The sequence below is a fragment of the Manduca sexta genome, chromosome 15 (assembly GCF_014839805.1).
Source record: "Manduca sexta isolate Smith_Timp_Sample1 chromosome 15, JHU_Msex_v1.0, whole genome shotgun sequence".
NCBI lineage: Eukaryota > Metazoa > Arthropoda > Insecta > Lepidoptera > Sphingidae > Manduca > Manduca sexta.
Window position 1 is genome coordinate 6,145,616 of NC_051129.1, and position 12,623 is coordinate 6,158,238.

Genomic DNA, 12,623 nt, shown 5'->3' on the forward strand with positions numbered 1-12,623 from the left:
AACTAGTTCCTCAAAACCTAGATCTTTGGTACCATTGCTAAGACAAAAAACCCAAAAAAAATATTCTTGTTCTTACTTTTCAAGCATATATTTTGGTATGAAAAATAGTTAAAAATTGTAGTTAAATAGGTACATAATATTAAGGGTATTCAGTTATTTAAAAAAAAGAACCAATACGTATTTTCACTTCTTACAATCATTATGTGCGGGTACAATAAAAAAGAGTTGGCACTACTGAGTACTGACAAAATGTGAAGTGTGAACAATGCCTGAAGGACATGTATCCATAAGTATATATGAATAAATCTAATTCTCTTTGGAATATTTAAATCAAACCAAAAAAAAAATCTCTTTGGAATAAATTAACAAAAAAGTCAAATGTCAACTGTCAATGTCAGTTCGAAAAAAATAAATAACTACAACTTTCGAACATAATAATATGTTTTTCTATTTATTCGTTGTTTAATTTGGGTACAAACTAATATAGATCTCAAAATGAAAGCTTTTATGGCTGAAGATAATTTATGTGCTCAAAATTTATTAAAGTTAGTTTCCCATGGAAATGCTATTGTTGCAGAGATTCTGAGACTCAAGGATCACAAGCCTATAATTTATTTGTAAGTTGAATTCTAAATTTGTTTTATAAAGTCTTAAAACCACAGTCTACAGATCACTAACAATTCTGAATGAAAAAGTTGAGTGTGTAGACTAATCAAGAATTGAATAAAATCTGTTTCAGATTAGACACCAAAGAACTGCAGCAAAAGTATCAAGATATAATAATGGATTTTAGTTACTATAAAATTTCGGATAGTCAAGAATCCAAAATTAATATGAATCCCGTAAGTCATTTTACTGGTGGTAGGTCTCTCATTTGTGAGAGTCTGCCTGGGTAGGTACCACCGCTATGTCTATTTCTGCCGCCAAGCAGCAGTATGTAGTCACTGATGTGTTCCGGTATGAAGGACATTGTATTCAGTGTAACTAATGTACATAATAAGATTTAACATCTCATGTCTCAAGACGGCGAGCGCAGTGGAATACCAAACAATACTTTGTCTTTCAAGGTGTTGGATGGTGTTTCTGCTGATTATGGACTCATATTGCTTACCATCAGGCGAACGGCAAGCATGTTACGTCATTCAAAGTAATAAATAGAAATGTGATACAGTCACCTTTGTTTTAATTGTATCTCATTTAACTTTGTTTTTGCAAAAAAAAACTAAATACATAGGCCATTTCCTTGGCCATGTTATAATTTGTTGCTAAAATTACATTTGCTATAATAACCTTCTACTAATTTATGATAAATTTATTATTAAATCAGTAAAGATTTTTGGGAAAAAAGATTTATCTTTGTGTTGCTTAACTAGCAAGAGCTTTCAGATTCATTTTAATATAAGTAAGAAATTAATTGCTAAGAAGATTTAATATATATTTAAAACTATGAGTATTTTTAAATAATATTTTTGTCTATGATAGAACCTTTTGATATATTTTCAGAAACTACAAGACTTAGATGATGATTTAAAAGAAAAATATCTGGAATTGATAACTAGATTCTACTTATTATTTGAAAACATTTACCAATATATAATTGACTTAAATACATTCATTGATCAATTAAAAGATGAGGCTTTCATCCAACAGAACATAGAAACTGTCATGAAAGACATTGAAGGAAAACAACTTTTGGTATGCTCTTACACTTTTGATAACTAATGAATGTAACTCATGTATTTTTATTTATGGAAAATAATATTCTTACATGCTTATGTGCTTACATAATATATTATGCACCAGGTAACTACCAAACTAGCTATTAAAAAAAATCTACATCTACATCTTGTTCATAATAAAAGATAGCCAGCAAGGATTTTAGCACCTACATAAAATATATATTGTATCTGTAATAAAATTAAGCTTTGCAAATAGATATGCATTATCAATTTAATTTTTAAACAGATATTTCTATTCAATATTTATTAATTGAATTTATTTTTAGTGCGAGTCCTTGTACCTATATGGTGCCATGTTGTTACTATGTGATTTATTCATTCCTGGACCAGTGAGGGAGAGGCTCTTGGTTGCATTTTATCGCTACAGCACCAGCCAGTCTCAGTCTAACATTGATGATGTTTGTAAATTATTGAGAGATACGGGATATGACCAACAGAATAACAAAAGGCCACCAGACTACCCCTTAGAATATTTCAGGTATTAATACCACAAACAATGTATTGGATGAAAGTAACATTTAACCAAGATTGTTCTATTGATAAACTTGAATGAGTATTATACATTTCTGATTCCAAAAAATTAAACACAAATTTTTGGATAATTTCTCCTTGTAGAGTATTTATCTTAGGCTTTATGATACCTTCACATTAATTGTTATTTTTTTTTGTTATTTTGATATTTGTAAACACTAAGTTGATGAAAAACATGCTTTATCCATATTGCCTGTCTTTTTGGTGTTTTTAAAATAGTATATAATATAGCAGTCCTGCTATACACATTATTCTATTTCTAGCCGAGTTCCCATTCAACCGGAATTTGTGGAAAAAGTTGTTGGAAAACTAAGATCTGAAGATATATACAATCAACTTACAGTTTACACTATACCTGAACACCATTCTTTGGCATTAGCCACCCAGGCCAGCATGCTTGTTGTCTGCTTGTTTTTTACGCCACATTATCTTCAAACAGACTCTTCAAAAATGCGAGAAATAGTTGACAAGTTCTTTCCAAGTAATTGGGTTGTGCCAATTTACATGGGTGTTACAATTAATATTATTGATTACTGGGAAAATTTCAAAGCAGCCAAGGCAGCCTTAAGTAATACTTGTAATAGCAAAGTGCTGAAAGAATGTTTTGCGAAACGAAGTTCTTCAGTACAAATATTGACAACCAAAACCCATCAGCTATTAAAGGAAGGCACATTAACTGACGATTTCGTGTTAGATAATATAAACAAATTATTAAATTTACTACTCAACTCTAATTTAATTGTAAGGTGGCTACTGTTACACAGCAGTGATGTTATATTCTTTGACAACAATAAGAAAAGTAAACAGCTTAAAGATATGTTTATTAAAGAAACCAGTTATGATCCACTAAAAATTCTTGAATTACTAATAAGCACTGCTGAATTGGAATTGAAAGTTAGAGAAATTTTAAACAAGTTATTGGCCAATAAAGATGAAACTTGGAATACAAATAAAGCACTGGCAGTTGAGGCGATAAGCAGCCTGTCTGAATTATTTTCTGGCGTAAAACCGCTGACGAAAATACCGCAAAATGATCAACTTAAACTATGGTTTGATAACATCGCCAAACAAGTTAGCTCCTTAGGCGAGCCTGTCACAGCTAAATCAATTAAAAAAGTTACACAGCTGATACAGGCTCTAGATGAAGTAGAGGAATTTCATGGTATAAAGAGTACTTCGACAATTATACAATTCCTTACAGACGGTAAACAGGCATTAAAAAATCTTTTGAAAGCAGCTTCTCTGAAAGAAGATTCTTTAGTTAATTTAGAAACCATAGCAGACGTGAGCTATGCATGGTGCATTATAGATTCATATACACAATATATGCAAGACAGCATTAAAGATAATCCTGCAGTTACAAGTAGACTTCGAGCGTTGTTCCTTAAATTGGCTAGCGCGATGGAAATTCCACTGCTAAGAATAAATCAATCCCACAGTGACGATTTAGTTTCCGTATCTCAATATTACAGTAACGAATTAATAAAATACATACAAAAAGTGCTCCAGATCATTCCTGAAATGGTATTTAGTATTGTAGAAAAAATTATTGATATCCAAACTTGGACCATCAAAGAGGTGCCAACAAGACTGGAAAAGGAGCGATTGAAAGAATATGCACAATTAGAACACAGGATGGAAGTAGCAAAATTAACACACACAGCATCAACTTTTACAACAGGTACAACTTTACTGTTTGATCTGAAGTATCCTAATGTCTCTTGCTATTTTTAATAGAAGTGGAAGCAGACTATTAGATGGGTTAAATCTAAAATAATGATAAGTGATCCCGGCCGCCCATAAACATTTATAGTACCAGAGGAAGGTCCATATATTTTCGGCCCGTCATGTAGGAATAATAAGTACTCATGAATTGTGCCTCAACACAGAGCTTGTAGACTTATATTATTAATATTTACACATTTACTTGTTAAGGTTATAGCTTAAGGTCCATTTTTCATACATTTTGTTTCACCTTTAATCTGGGTAACTAAACAAGTATTGACAAGTAAAGAATTTAAATTCACGTCTAATTAGTGATTAGTTCTCGCAGTTGAAAGAAAAACGTAAAAATAATTAATATGCATGGATATTTCGGCCTTTAAAATTTCGTCGTTTTGAATTTAAATTCTTTACTTGTCAATACTTGTTTAGTTACCCACATTAAAGGTGAAACAAAATGTATGAAAAATGGACCTTAAGCTATAACCTTAAGGGAACCGTATTTGGCTAATTACCGAAGCTACAAATTCGGTCACCAAGCAGCGATTTGATTTATTGATTCTGTTCTAATTTGAAAAAAATGAACTTTGATTTGGGTGACATGCGCATTAGCTATAATGTTTCACAAGCTTCCGTAAATACTTTCCTAAAAGGTTGTTTACCATTGCAGTTGTTTTTGATTTTCACCAGTTGCCTACTTATTAAAATTATTTTTGTTAGGTATATTGGATATGAGGTCTACACTAGTTGGCGTGATCAGAGTCGATCCCGCAGAGCTCTTGGAAGACGGTTTGTTAAAGGAATTGGACAGACACATCAGTAACAAATTTATCGAATTTATTGAACCCCAGGGCAAGAAATTGCCACCTACAGCAAACAATTTACTTACTCGATTACAAAAGTTGGCCGATAGCATGGATGGTTATAAACGGTCCTTAGAATATATCCAGGATTATATTAATATTCATGGATTGCGGATTTGGCAGAAACAGGTAATAATATAAACTATCGCCATACTGTAGAGCAGTGGCGAAGGTTGAAATTTTCCAAAAGGGAACCCGACACACATTAAAGGTACTAATAATATTCATAAATGTCTAGAAATCGTACTAATGATAATAAGATTTTACATTAATTACAAAAGGGAAGGCAGTAGAAATCGGGTTATATGACTCCTGCGCCACTTCTGTATAGAATGTTAATCTCCTAAATTGAGCGCCGACCATGCCGGCAGCCCGTATCCATCCATTTATCTGCTAGTAATTTACGACAATTATTTCCTTTTTCAATATTTTAAACTAAATGTAATTATTTATTAGGTATCGGCAATTGTAAATAAAAGTGTTGCAAAGGAAATAAGTTACCGCAAAGGAGTAATTTTGTATAGTCCGTCGGCAGGCTTCATGGGAAGTCTTGCAAGACAGATAGCTCAGTTAACTGAGGCAAGGTGAGCTAATTTAGACTACCTAATTATACTTCACGTTATTACCACATGATTGAATCAATATATTTTATATGCTTACAGAGTCTGCATTTACATTAGTGTATGTGCTGCTTGGTTTGATTCGAAGACACAAACTGAAGTCATTAATACAAAAACTTTTGCTAAACTGAATGAAGCAGTGGGTGTTGTCGGCCTTCACGGCTTGGATACGTTATATGCATTTATGATAAAAAATCAAATACAAAACATTCAAGAAATATTTAGAAGTTATCAACATAAACTTGCCGGATGTTCATTTGATATCAAAGACATTGAACAGACTTCTACAAAATGGTATAAAATGTTCCAACAATTAACAGATGTGCTGGTGCTTATCGGATCACTACAATTAATCCGGAAACATATTGCTTATCAACTGAACACGAGCTGTAAATTTGATTCCGCTCATCTAGAAGCGTCTCTGCGGACTTTGAATGAGTAAGTTGATATAAGTAGGTACTTAATACCCTGAGTAGGTAACGAAAAAACGAGAAAAAAATCTAGATAATATATTTATTACATTGACATTTGTATCGGCCATCTTCATATTATTATGCATCATAACTAATTATAATACTTATTTTATTATTATTTTCAGATCAATTATTAATGAAATAAAGGCAACTTCAGCGGCTGACTTAAAACCAAAAGTATCATCGAATCTGTTAAAATATTTAGAAGATAATCTTGTGAGATGTGGAATCTCTGACCCATTTGGAAAGAAGTATGAAAAAAATGTACAAGAACTATTAAATGTCGATATTGCACGCATTCTAGCAGTCCTCCTAATGTCACAACTGCCCAGGCTACAGTTGTGTTTTACAACAGGTATTTTTTTTTGCAGTATCGTATTTTATTCCGTAGTAAATTTTCGATATCGCTCCTATTTTTCAGTATATTATAACACATTTTGTTATGTTGCAAATTTAAGTAAATTTTGAGATAAGGCAGTTCAGAATTATTTTTTTTTGGATATAAAATGGACCTGTAACTGTTGCTATTACGTTATCCACATACACCTGCAAATGATGAAATTATAATATATAGGGCCACGAATCGATACATTTTTTGTACTTAGTCTTTCAAATTGTGATGCAGGATTTCAACTTGCAACGTAAAATGATGACTTTAAAAACTACTTTTGCTTAATTGTAATTTGATCAGTATGCGAGTACTTATAATCTAAACAATGAACTATACTTATGATTTGGATTTTATTTTATTTCATGCTTTACAGTTCTTTTTTTTCGTAGTCGGGTTTAATTTGACAGACGGAAAAAATTATTGCGTAGCTATTTTACTCCGTCTTATTGAGTATTTTCGATTTTCAGGGGACCTCATATCTAAGCGGTCAGGAGAAAATATTGATGGATATCCATTACTTGTAGGAATACACACGATACTTTGTCAAACAAAAACAGAAAACCTCGATTTATTCATTGATTTATTATGTATATACGCCAGGTATGTACAATGCATTATAGATGTATTGCATAGTGTCTAAATGTGCAGGGACGTTTTTAAAAGCTGCTTCCATCTACAAAAATTTCCTGAGTGTTTTCTGAACGTTAAAGGGAATAGGGGCAAGGTCTCAGGACCGCAAAAAATCTACCTCAAATATCATACGAAAACCAGAAGCAAGCAATCATGTTACTTTGGGTTTTTGCGAGTTATCAGAACTATTCTGGTTTAGCGCCCCACTGATGCTGTAGATATTTTTTTTAACATTTAGATAACTATTGAAATTAAGTAGAAATTAATTGTTTATTTTTTTCAGGTCAAAATCATCAGATCTTTCTAGCGAGGGTGTCTATCTTGTAAGAAACCTAGAATTGTTTTGTGAAGCCTTTGCCTATCCTTTTGAGAAACTTGAAAACAAACTTCCTTTAGTTTTGTTGACTCATACATTACAAAAATAGTTTTCTTATATTATACTTTTTGTAGTAAGTAAAGTACTTTTTTATGTAATCAATGTTTAAATTATATTTTGTTATTACAAAAATTATAAATACCTAGATCTCCCGAAATATTAACTTTATAATTTCTCTCTTTTTGTATCTATATTAGGTCCTTACATATAAAATTGGTGGTCTGTATGGAAGGAATACAATGTAGATTTTTTTTGTAAAATATAATTAATTAATAAAAGTACCATTGCCATTAATGCAGTTTTTTGATTTCATAGGCAGTTCATTGATTCCTTTACTAAAAAAACCATGGGGACTAGTATTAATAAATTCTTTAACGGCGGTTTGGACGATCACATCGGGGGCAAATTTTTTCCTTGTAATAAGTTATCTAAATTACGGAAAAAATCGTAATCTGCAGGAGCAAGGTCCGGGGATTGTAGTGGGTGTTGCAGACATTCCAATTGCAGGTCCTCTAGTTTCCGCCCTGTGGACTGGGGGCGTTTGGAGAATTCCACCACGGTATCCCCTTTTTTTTTTTTTTTTTTTTTTTGGTTTCGCGGAGAAAGTGCCTTATGACTACCGCCCAGCCTTCGTGGGGGGCGACTGAGCGGTTATGTTGGGGTCACCGTGCCTTACGACCCGACGTTGCGCCGCCCGGGATTGATGTAGACCTTCGGGCGACCGCCGGGCCGAGTCCCTAACCTATGTACAACGCACGGCATACCAACTAAAACTCCGCGGTGGCCCTCTTCGGCGCATTAGGGACGGCTGCGGGCTTCCTCTGACGTTGAAATGTCTAGTCTGCGACCGCAACCGCCCCTGCGCGGTGCCGCCTGCAGCCCGTCTCCTATGGGGGCTCAAAAGCCCGCGCACCGAAGGACGCCCTCGGCGTCTACGGCAACGTGAGGCCAACAACACGCTGCCGTCCATCCCGGGAGATCAACCGAGAGTGTGCGATGAACGCACTGCACGCACTGAAAAGTGCGCGCGCACTAGGACGGGCAGCCCCCAGCTGCCCGCCGACGACCCCCTTCGTGGCCCCTATTAGTCGCCTTTTACGACAGGCAGGGGATACCGTGGTGGAATTCTCCAAACGCCCCCATTCCACAGGGCAGACCACGGTATCCCCTGCCTGTCGTAAAAGGCGACTAATAGGGGCCATGGGGGGGGGGGGGTCGCCGGCGGGCAGCAGGGGGCTGTCGGCCGCTGGTGAAGGTTGTGCATGCTTAGCACATTGTGGTGACCCCCGGGATGGACGGCATTGTGTAGTTGGCATCATGCTGCCGTAGACGCAGAGGGCGACCTTCGGTGAGCTGGGGCTTCTGAGCAACCCACCCATAGGAGACGGGCCGCAAGGCGGCACCGCGCAGGGGCGGCTGCGGTCGCAGACTAGACACTTCAACGTCAGAGGAAGCCCGCAGCCGTCCCTAATGCGCCGAAGAGGCCACCGCGGAGTTTTAGCTGGTAGGCCGTGCATAGGTTAAGTTGTATATAGGGTTAGGGACTCGGCCCGGCGGTCGCCCGAAGGTCGTCATCAAATCCGGGCGGCTGAACGCCGGGCCGTAAGGCACGGCTACCCCAGCATAACCGCTCAGTCACCCCCCACGAAGGCTGGGCGGTAGTAATAAGGGACTTTCTCCGCGAAACCAAAAAAGAGGTCCTCTAGTTTAGCGGCCGCCTCTTGTTTGCAGTGTGTGGTCCAGCATTGTTCTGAAGCAGTAGTGACCTAATTTCCAGAACGAAAACGTTGGGTTTTGTTTCCAACGTACCGTGTTTTCTTTTGCGAAACCAGCATCATACACTTTCTACACACATACACATCGTTGGTCCTTCGATCTGTTTACCTGCAGCACTAGTACCATGGTGGAACTCATACTCGTATATATGGCGATTTGAAGACGCCAAAGAAAAAACTAAACAGGGAAAAATAAATAAATGACTATTTTCGTAGGTAACTCAAATAAACGAATTAATTCAGATCAAAGAGGTCAGTACGGCAAAACGCCAATTTAATACGTGAGGGCCCAATACTTTACATTCAATCAACGCAAATAAGCAGTAGTAATGCAACGCAAAATATTTACAAAGTTTTGGATGTCATCGAACTTTGTTTTACATATCACTTACGACAGCTTTGTGCGACTGAGAGCGCCAAGTACAAAAAAATTAAGAAGTAGTTTGAAACAGGGTACGAGTCGCAGCTCAAGCGGCAACCCGAACAGTTGTTTAACTTATGCGAACGGGTGAGACATATGTAGCCCAGTACTCCGTGTCCCAACACAGGACAGATGCCCGACACAGGTCAGTGCTGATAGCTATCTCGTTGGTTCGCATGTACGTGAAGTCAGAACCGCCGCGCCGCACCGTGCCGCTAAGCCCATTGTCTTGGGTGAATCATTATCATGTCAGATTGGCTCACGTAAGGGCTGATGTGTGTGCAGGTGCTACGTGGGTTCGTGGAGTTTATATTCGTTCATTTCTGTTAGCGACCTTTTTTATTTTTCCGTCTTTTTTAAATGCTTAAGTTTTCGTGTTTATTATTTTTAACAATTTAAATTTTATAGCAAGTCAAAAAAAAGGTCGCAAACAAAATTAGTTTCTTGGCGATTCCCACAAATTAAAATTTTGGAATAGGTCATTGTTTTATTAAGAGAGCCTTATGTACATAGATGCCGCTGGAGGCATAGGTCACCAAGATTTTTAATATTAGGCATCAAAAATCTAAAGGGCTCTTATATAGTTCGGGCAACGTCCAGTCTTAAAAACTAAGTCAAATTGTTTTTACAACATGCTGGAAAAATATTGTTTTGCCCTGAACTCACTCCAAGTGAGATAAAGGTATATCTATGAAGAAATGTCTTCTTGCATATCGTAAAGCGCGGAAAATACGTGTAACTGATTTTTTTTCACTACACACCATAGTTAGCCACATACCCCAATGACCTAAACATGTCAGATTTGTATGGAAAAAAAGCCATGAGTGTGACCTTACATTACAAATTATAAAGAAGCATACTACAATCTACTTCCTCTTGAGGGGTAAATGCATGAGCTCTATTTTACTGACTAGTACTATACAGTAATATTCAGACATAAAATAGAATGTTGGCATTTACATATTTTAATAATAGATTACTAAACTTTATAAAATACCTATCCTTACATATTATAAAATCAAAGTTCCTGGCCGCATCTTGACTTAACGCGATAAACTCGAAAACTAACAAACCTGTATTCATACTATTTTCACCAGTGTAAAGAGGGATTCAACTGAGAAAATCTATGTGTATGGCAATGTCTGGCAATACACTGTTGCTGCTAACTATATAAATATATATAGGTATAAGTCGAGCAATGAAGCGCGCTGAACACCACCACAGAAAAAAGTGTAGGCATATATGGTACCACTGCCAGGAAGCCAGGGCGGGTTGCTTGTGGGTTATAGATGGAATGATACTGAATACCATAGTGTATAAATATAAAATAGATCTTTTTAGTTTTTAAAACCTCGTTTTTTAATATTAGGCATCAAAAATCTAAAAAGACAGTTTTACTCAGTTATATTTATTCACTGTATACTACTTTGAGGTATTTGATATTGGAGGCATTTATCTGAAATTTTGTCGAGCAAGATCAGGATTAAATTGAGAATTGTATTTTTGCTTAACTTCAGTTTCCTTTTGTATTTTGGTATCAGCATTAATAGGATTGTGTAATTTTTTTAAGAATAATTCCGTTCTGTATTTTTCCTGTTGTTCTCGTTTAAGGCGAGCTTCTCTTAGCTTTTGTAGTTTGTCTTTTTTATCCTCTTTTTCTTTTTTTGAGCTAATACAATTGTTCTTTTGTTTATCACCCTCAGAAATACTTGAATTATTTTTTGGTTTTTCTTTGTTCAAATATTTTTTAAATTTATATATTGGATCATCTCTTTGCTTTGATTTCCACCCTAATTCTCCATTTTTAATGTCTAGTTCTCTAGGTTTTGGTTTACCTTCTTCATCTTTAAGCACTAATTTGTTGTAGGTCTCCTTTATTCTATTACCATGTTCAAGTCTTGAGTGGCCTGGGGCTACCTCATACCAATTTTTTTTCCCAAGAGCTTCATTTGTATCCTGTCCTAGATAAGTTAAATAACCAATTTGTTTTTCATACTCTTCTTTTTTCAACCTTGCTTCAATTTCGTGTTCTTTATTTTTTGTTTTAATAGCGCCATCAATATCTGCAAATAAGTTAATATGTTCTCCAGGTACTTCAATATGTTCATGGGTTTCTCGAATCTCTGCGATAACTCCATGTTCAAGGAGATTTTGTTTGCTTTTTTGTTTTAAGAAATTCAATCTTGCTTCACGATCAGCATTTTCAACTCTTAACTTTTCTTGTCTCTCGTTTTCCGCAGCTTCTGCTTCATCCCGCCTTACTCTAGCTATATTTTCTTTAGTCCTCACATGCCATCTAAAACATTATAAAAAAATATTAATTTCGTGTAATGTCAATATATTATGAACAACATGATATGTATTGCTTAGCACTCACCTTTTCTTCGGTAAAATATTCATATTTGTAAGCTTATTTATAAATAAATCCCTTTAACTAGGCACCGTTCAAAGTAATAAAATAACACATCGACAAGATGCAGATATAATCACAGATTACTTAGAGAAGCTACGCTTGATATAATTATGAAAAATATTTTTATTATCATCCAATTCCAATTTGTTGTTATTCTTATAGAAATAACCATTAGCCAATGACAAAAAACAACTCTAGTTTATTGGTCTCGGGAACTAATGATTACTAATGTTGAGTAGGACATACAAGAGGCGGTACATTTGTCCGGGACATGACGTCAAAATGTAAGAGTGGCTTAAAATTATATATTGTACTACTTCAAATTTTATGTCGCGGCAGTCGCGTTACTTATTCTCCGTCTCTGATAAACTGTAGGACGAGGACAGTGAGGTAGAGAACCGCATGCTACAAATTACAATAGGACGTTTTTTTACAATGGACATTACATTACTGCGTTTCAAGTCGCGAGCGAGAGGGAAATATTTTGAGGGTTAACATTACAAAATACTGTAAGATACGCATTGAAACGCCGAGCCTCACTACGCCTCGCCTCATTTGAAGTAGGACGTTGTACCGGCTCAATGCTATAAAGAGGCTACTCTTACAAACTCTTTTTCATGTCATGTCCTACCCAACTCTTGATTACCAACAGAGACCAATAAACTAGAA

The 12,623-nt window shown here is 35.8% G+C and overlaps 2 protein-coding genes across 2 annotated transcripts; one reads left to right on the top strand and one right to left on the bottom strand.

Moving 5' to 3' along the window:
• Positions 1 to 262: 262 nt before the first annotated feature.
• On the top strand, positions 263 to 7,639 carry LOC115439972 (WASH complex subunit 5). The gene is made up of 11 exons (XM_030164076.2): positions 263 to 617; positions 740 to 842; positions 1,504 to 1,695; positions 2,006 to 2,217; positions 2,534 to 3,951; positions 4,713 to 4,984; positions 5,312 to 5,439; positions 5,518 to 5,913; positions 6,074 to 6,303; positions 6,807 to 6,939; positions 7,253 to 7,639. The coding sequence occupies exons 1-11, from the start codon at positions 496 to 498 to the stop codon at positions 7,392 to 7,394; spliced, it is 3,348 nt and encodes a 1,115-aa protein (XP_030019936.1). The 5' UTR covers positions 263 to 495; the 3' UTR covers positions 7,395 to 7,639.
• Positions 7,640 to 10,928: 3,289 nt separating this feature from the next.
• On the bottom strand, positions 10,929 to 12,223 carry LOC115439975 (leukocyte receptor cluster member 1 homolog). The gene is made up of 2 exons (XM_030164079.2): positions 11,919 to 12,223; positions 10,929 to 11,837 (listed from the first exon to the last, which is right to left on the bottom strand). The coding sequence occupies exons 1-2, from the start codon at positions 11,939 to 11,941 to the stop codon at positions 10,994 to 10,996; spliced, it is 867 nt and encodes a 288-aa protein (XP_030019939.1). The 5' UTR covers positions 11,942 to 12,223; the 3' UTR covers positions 10,929 to 10,993.
• Between the last annotated feature and the right edge of the window lie 400 nt (positions 12,224 to 12,623).

Coding starts and splice junctions, on each gene's coding strand:
- LOC115439972 (XM_030164076.2), top strand. CDS start 496: ATGAAAGCTTTTATGGCTGAAGATAATTTATGTGCTCAAAATTTATTA. Junction 3,952..4,712: donor AGCATCAACTTTTACAACAG/GTACAACTTTAC, acceptor TATTTTTGTTAG/GTATATTGGATATGAGGTCT. Junction 6,940..7,252: donor TTATTATGTATATACGCCAG/GTATGTACAATG, acceptor TATTTTTTTCAG/GTCAAAATCATCAGATCTTT.
- LOC115439975 (XM_030164079.2), bottom strand. CDS start 11,941: ATGAATATTTTACCGAAGAAAAG. Junction 11,838..11,918: donor AATATTTTACCGAAGAAAAG/GTGAGTGCTAAG, acceptor ATAATGTTTTAG/ATGGCATGTGAGGACTAAAG.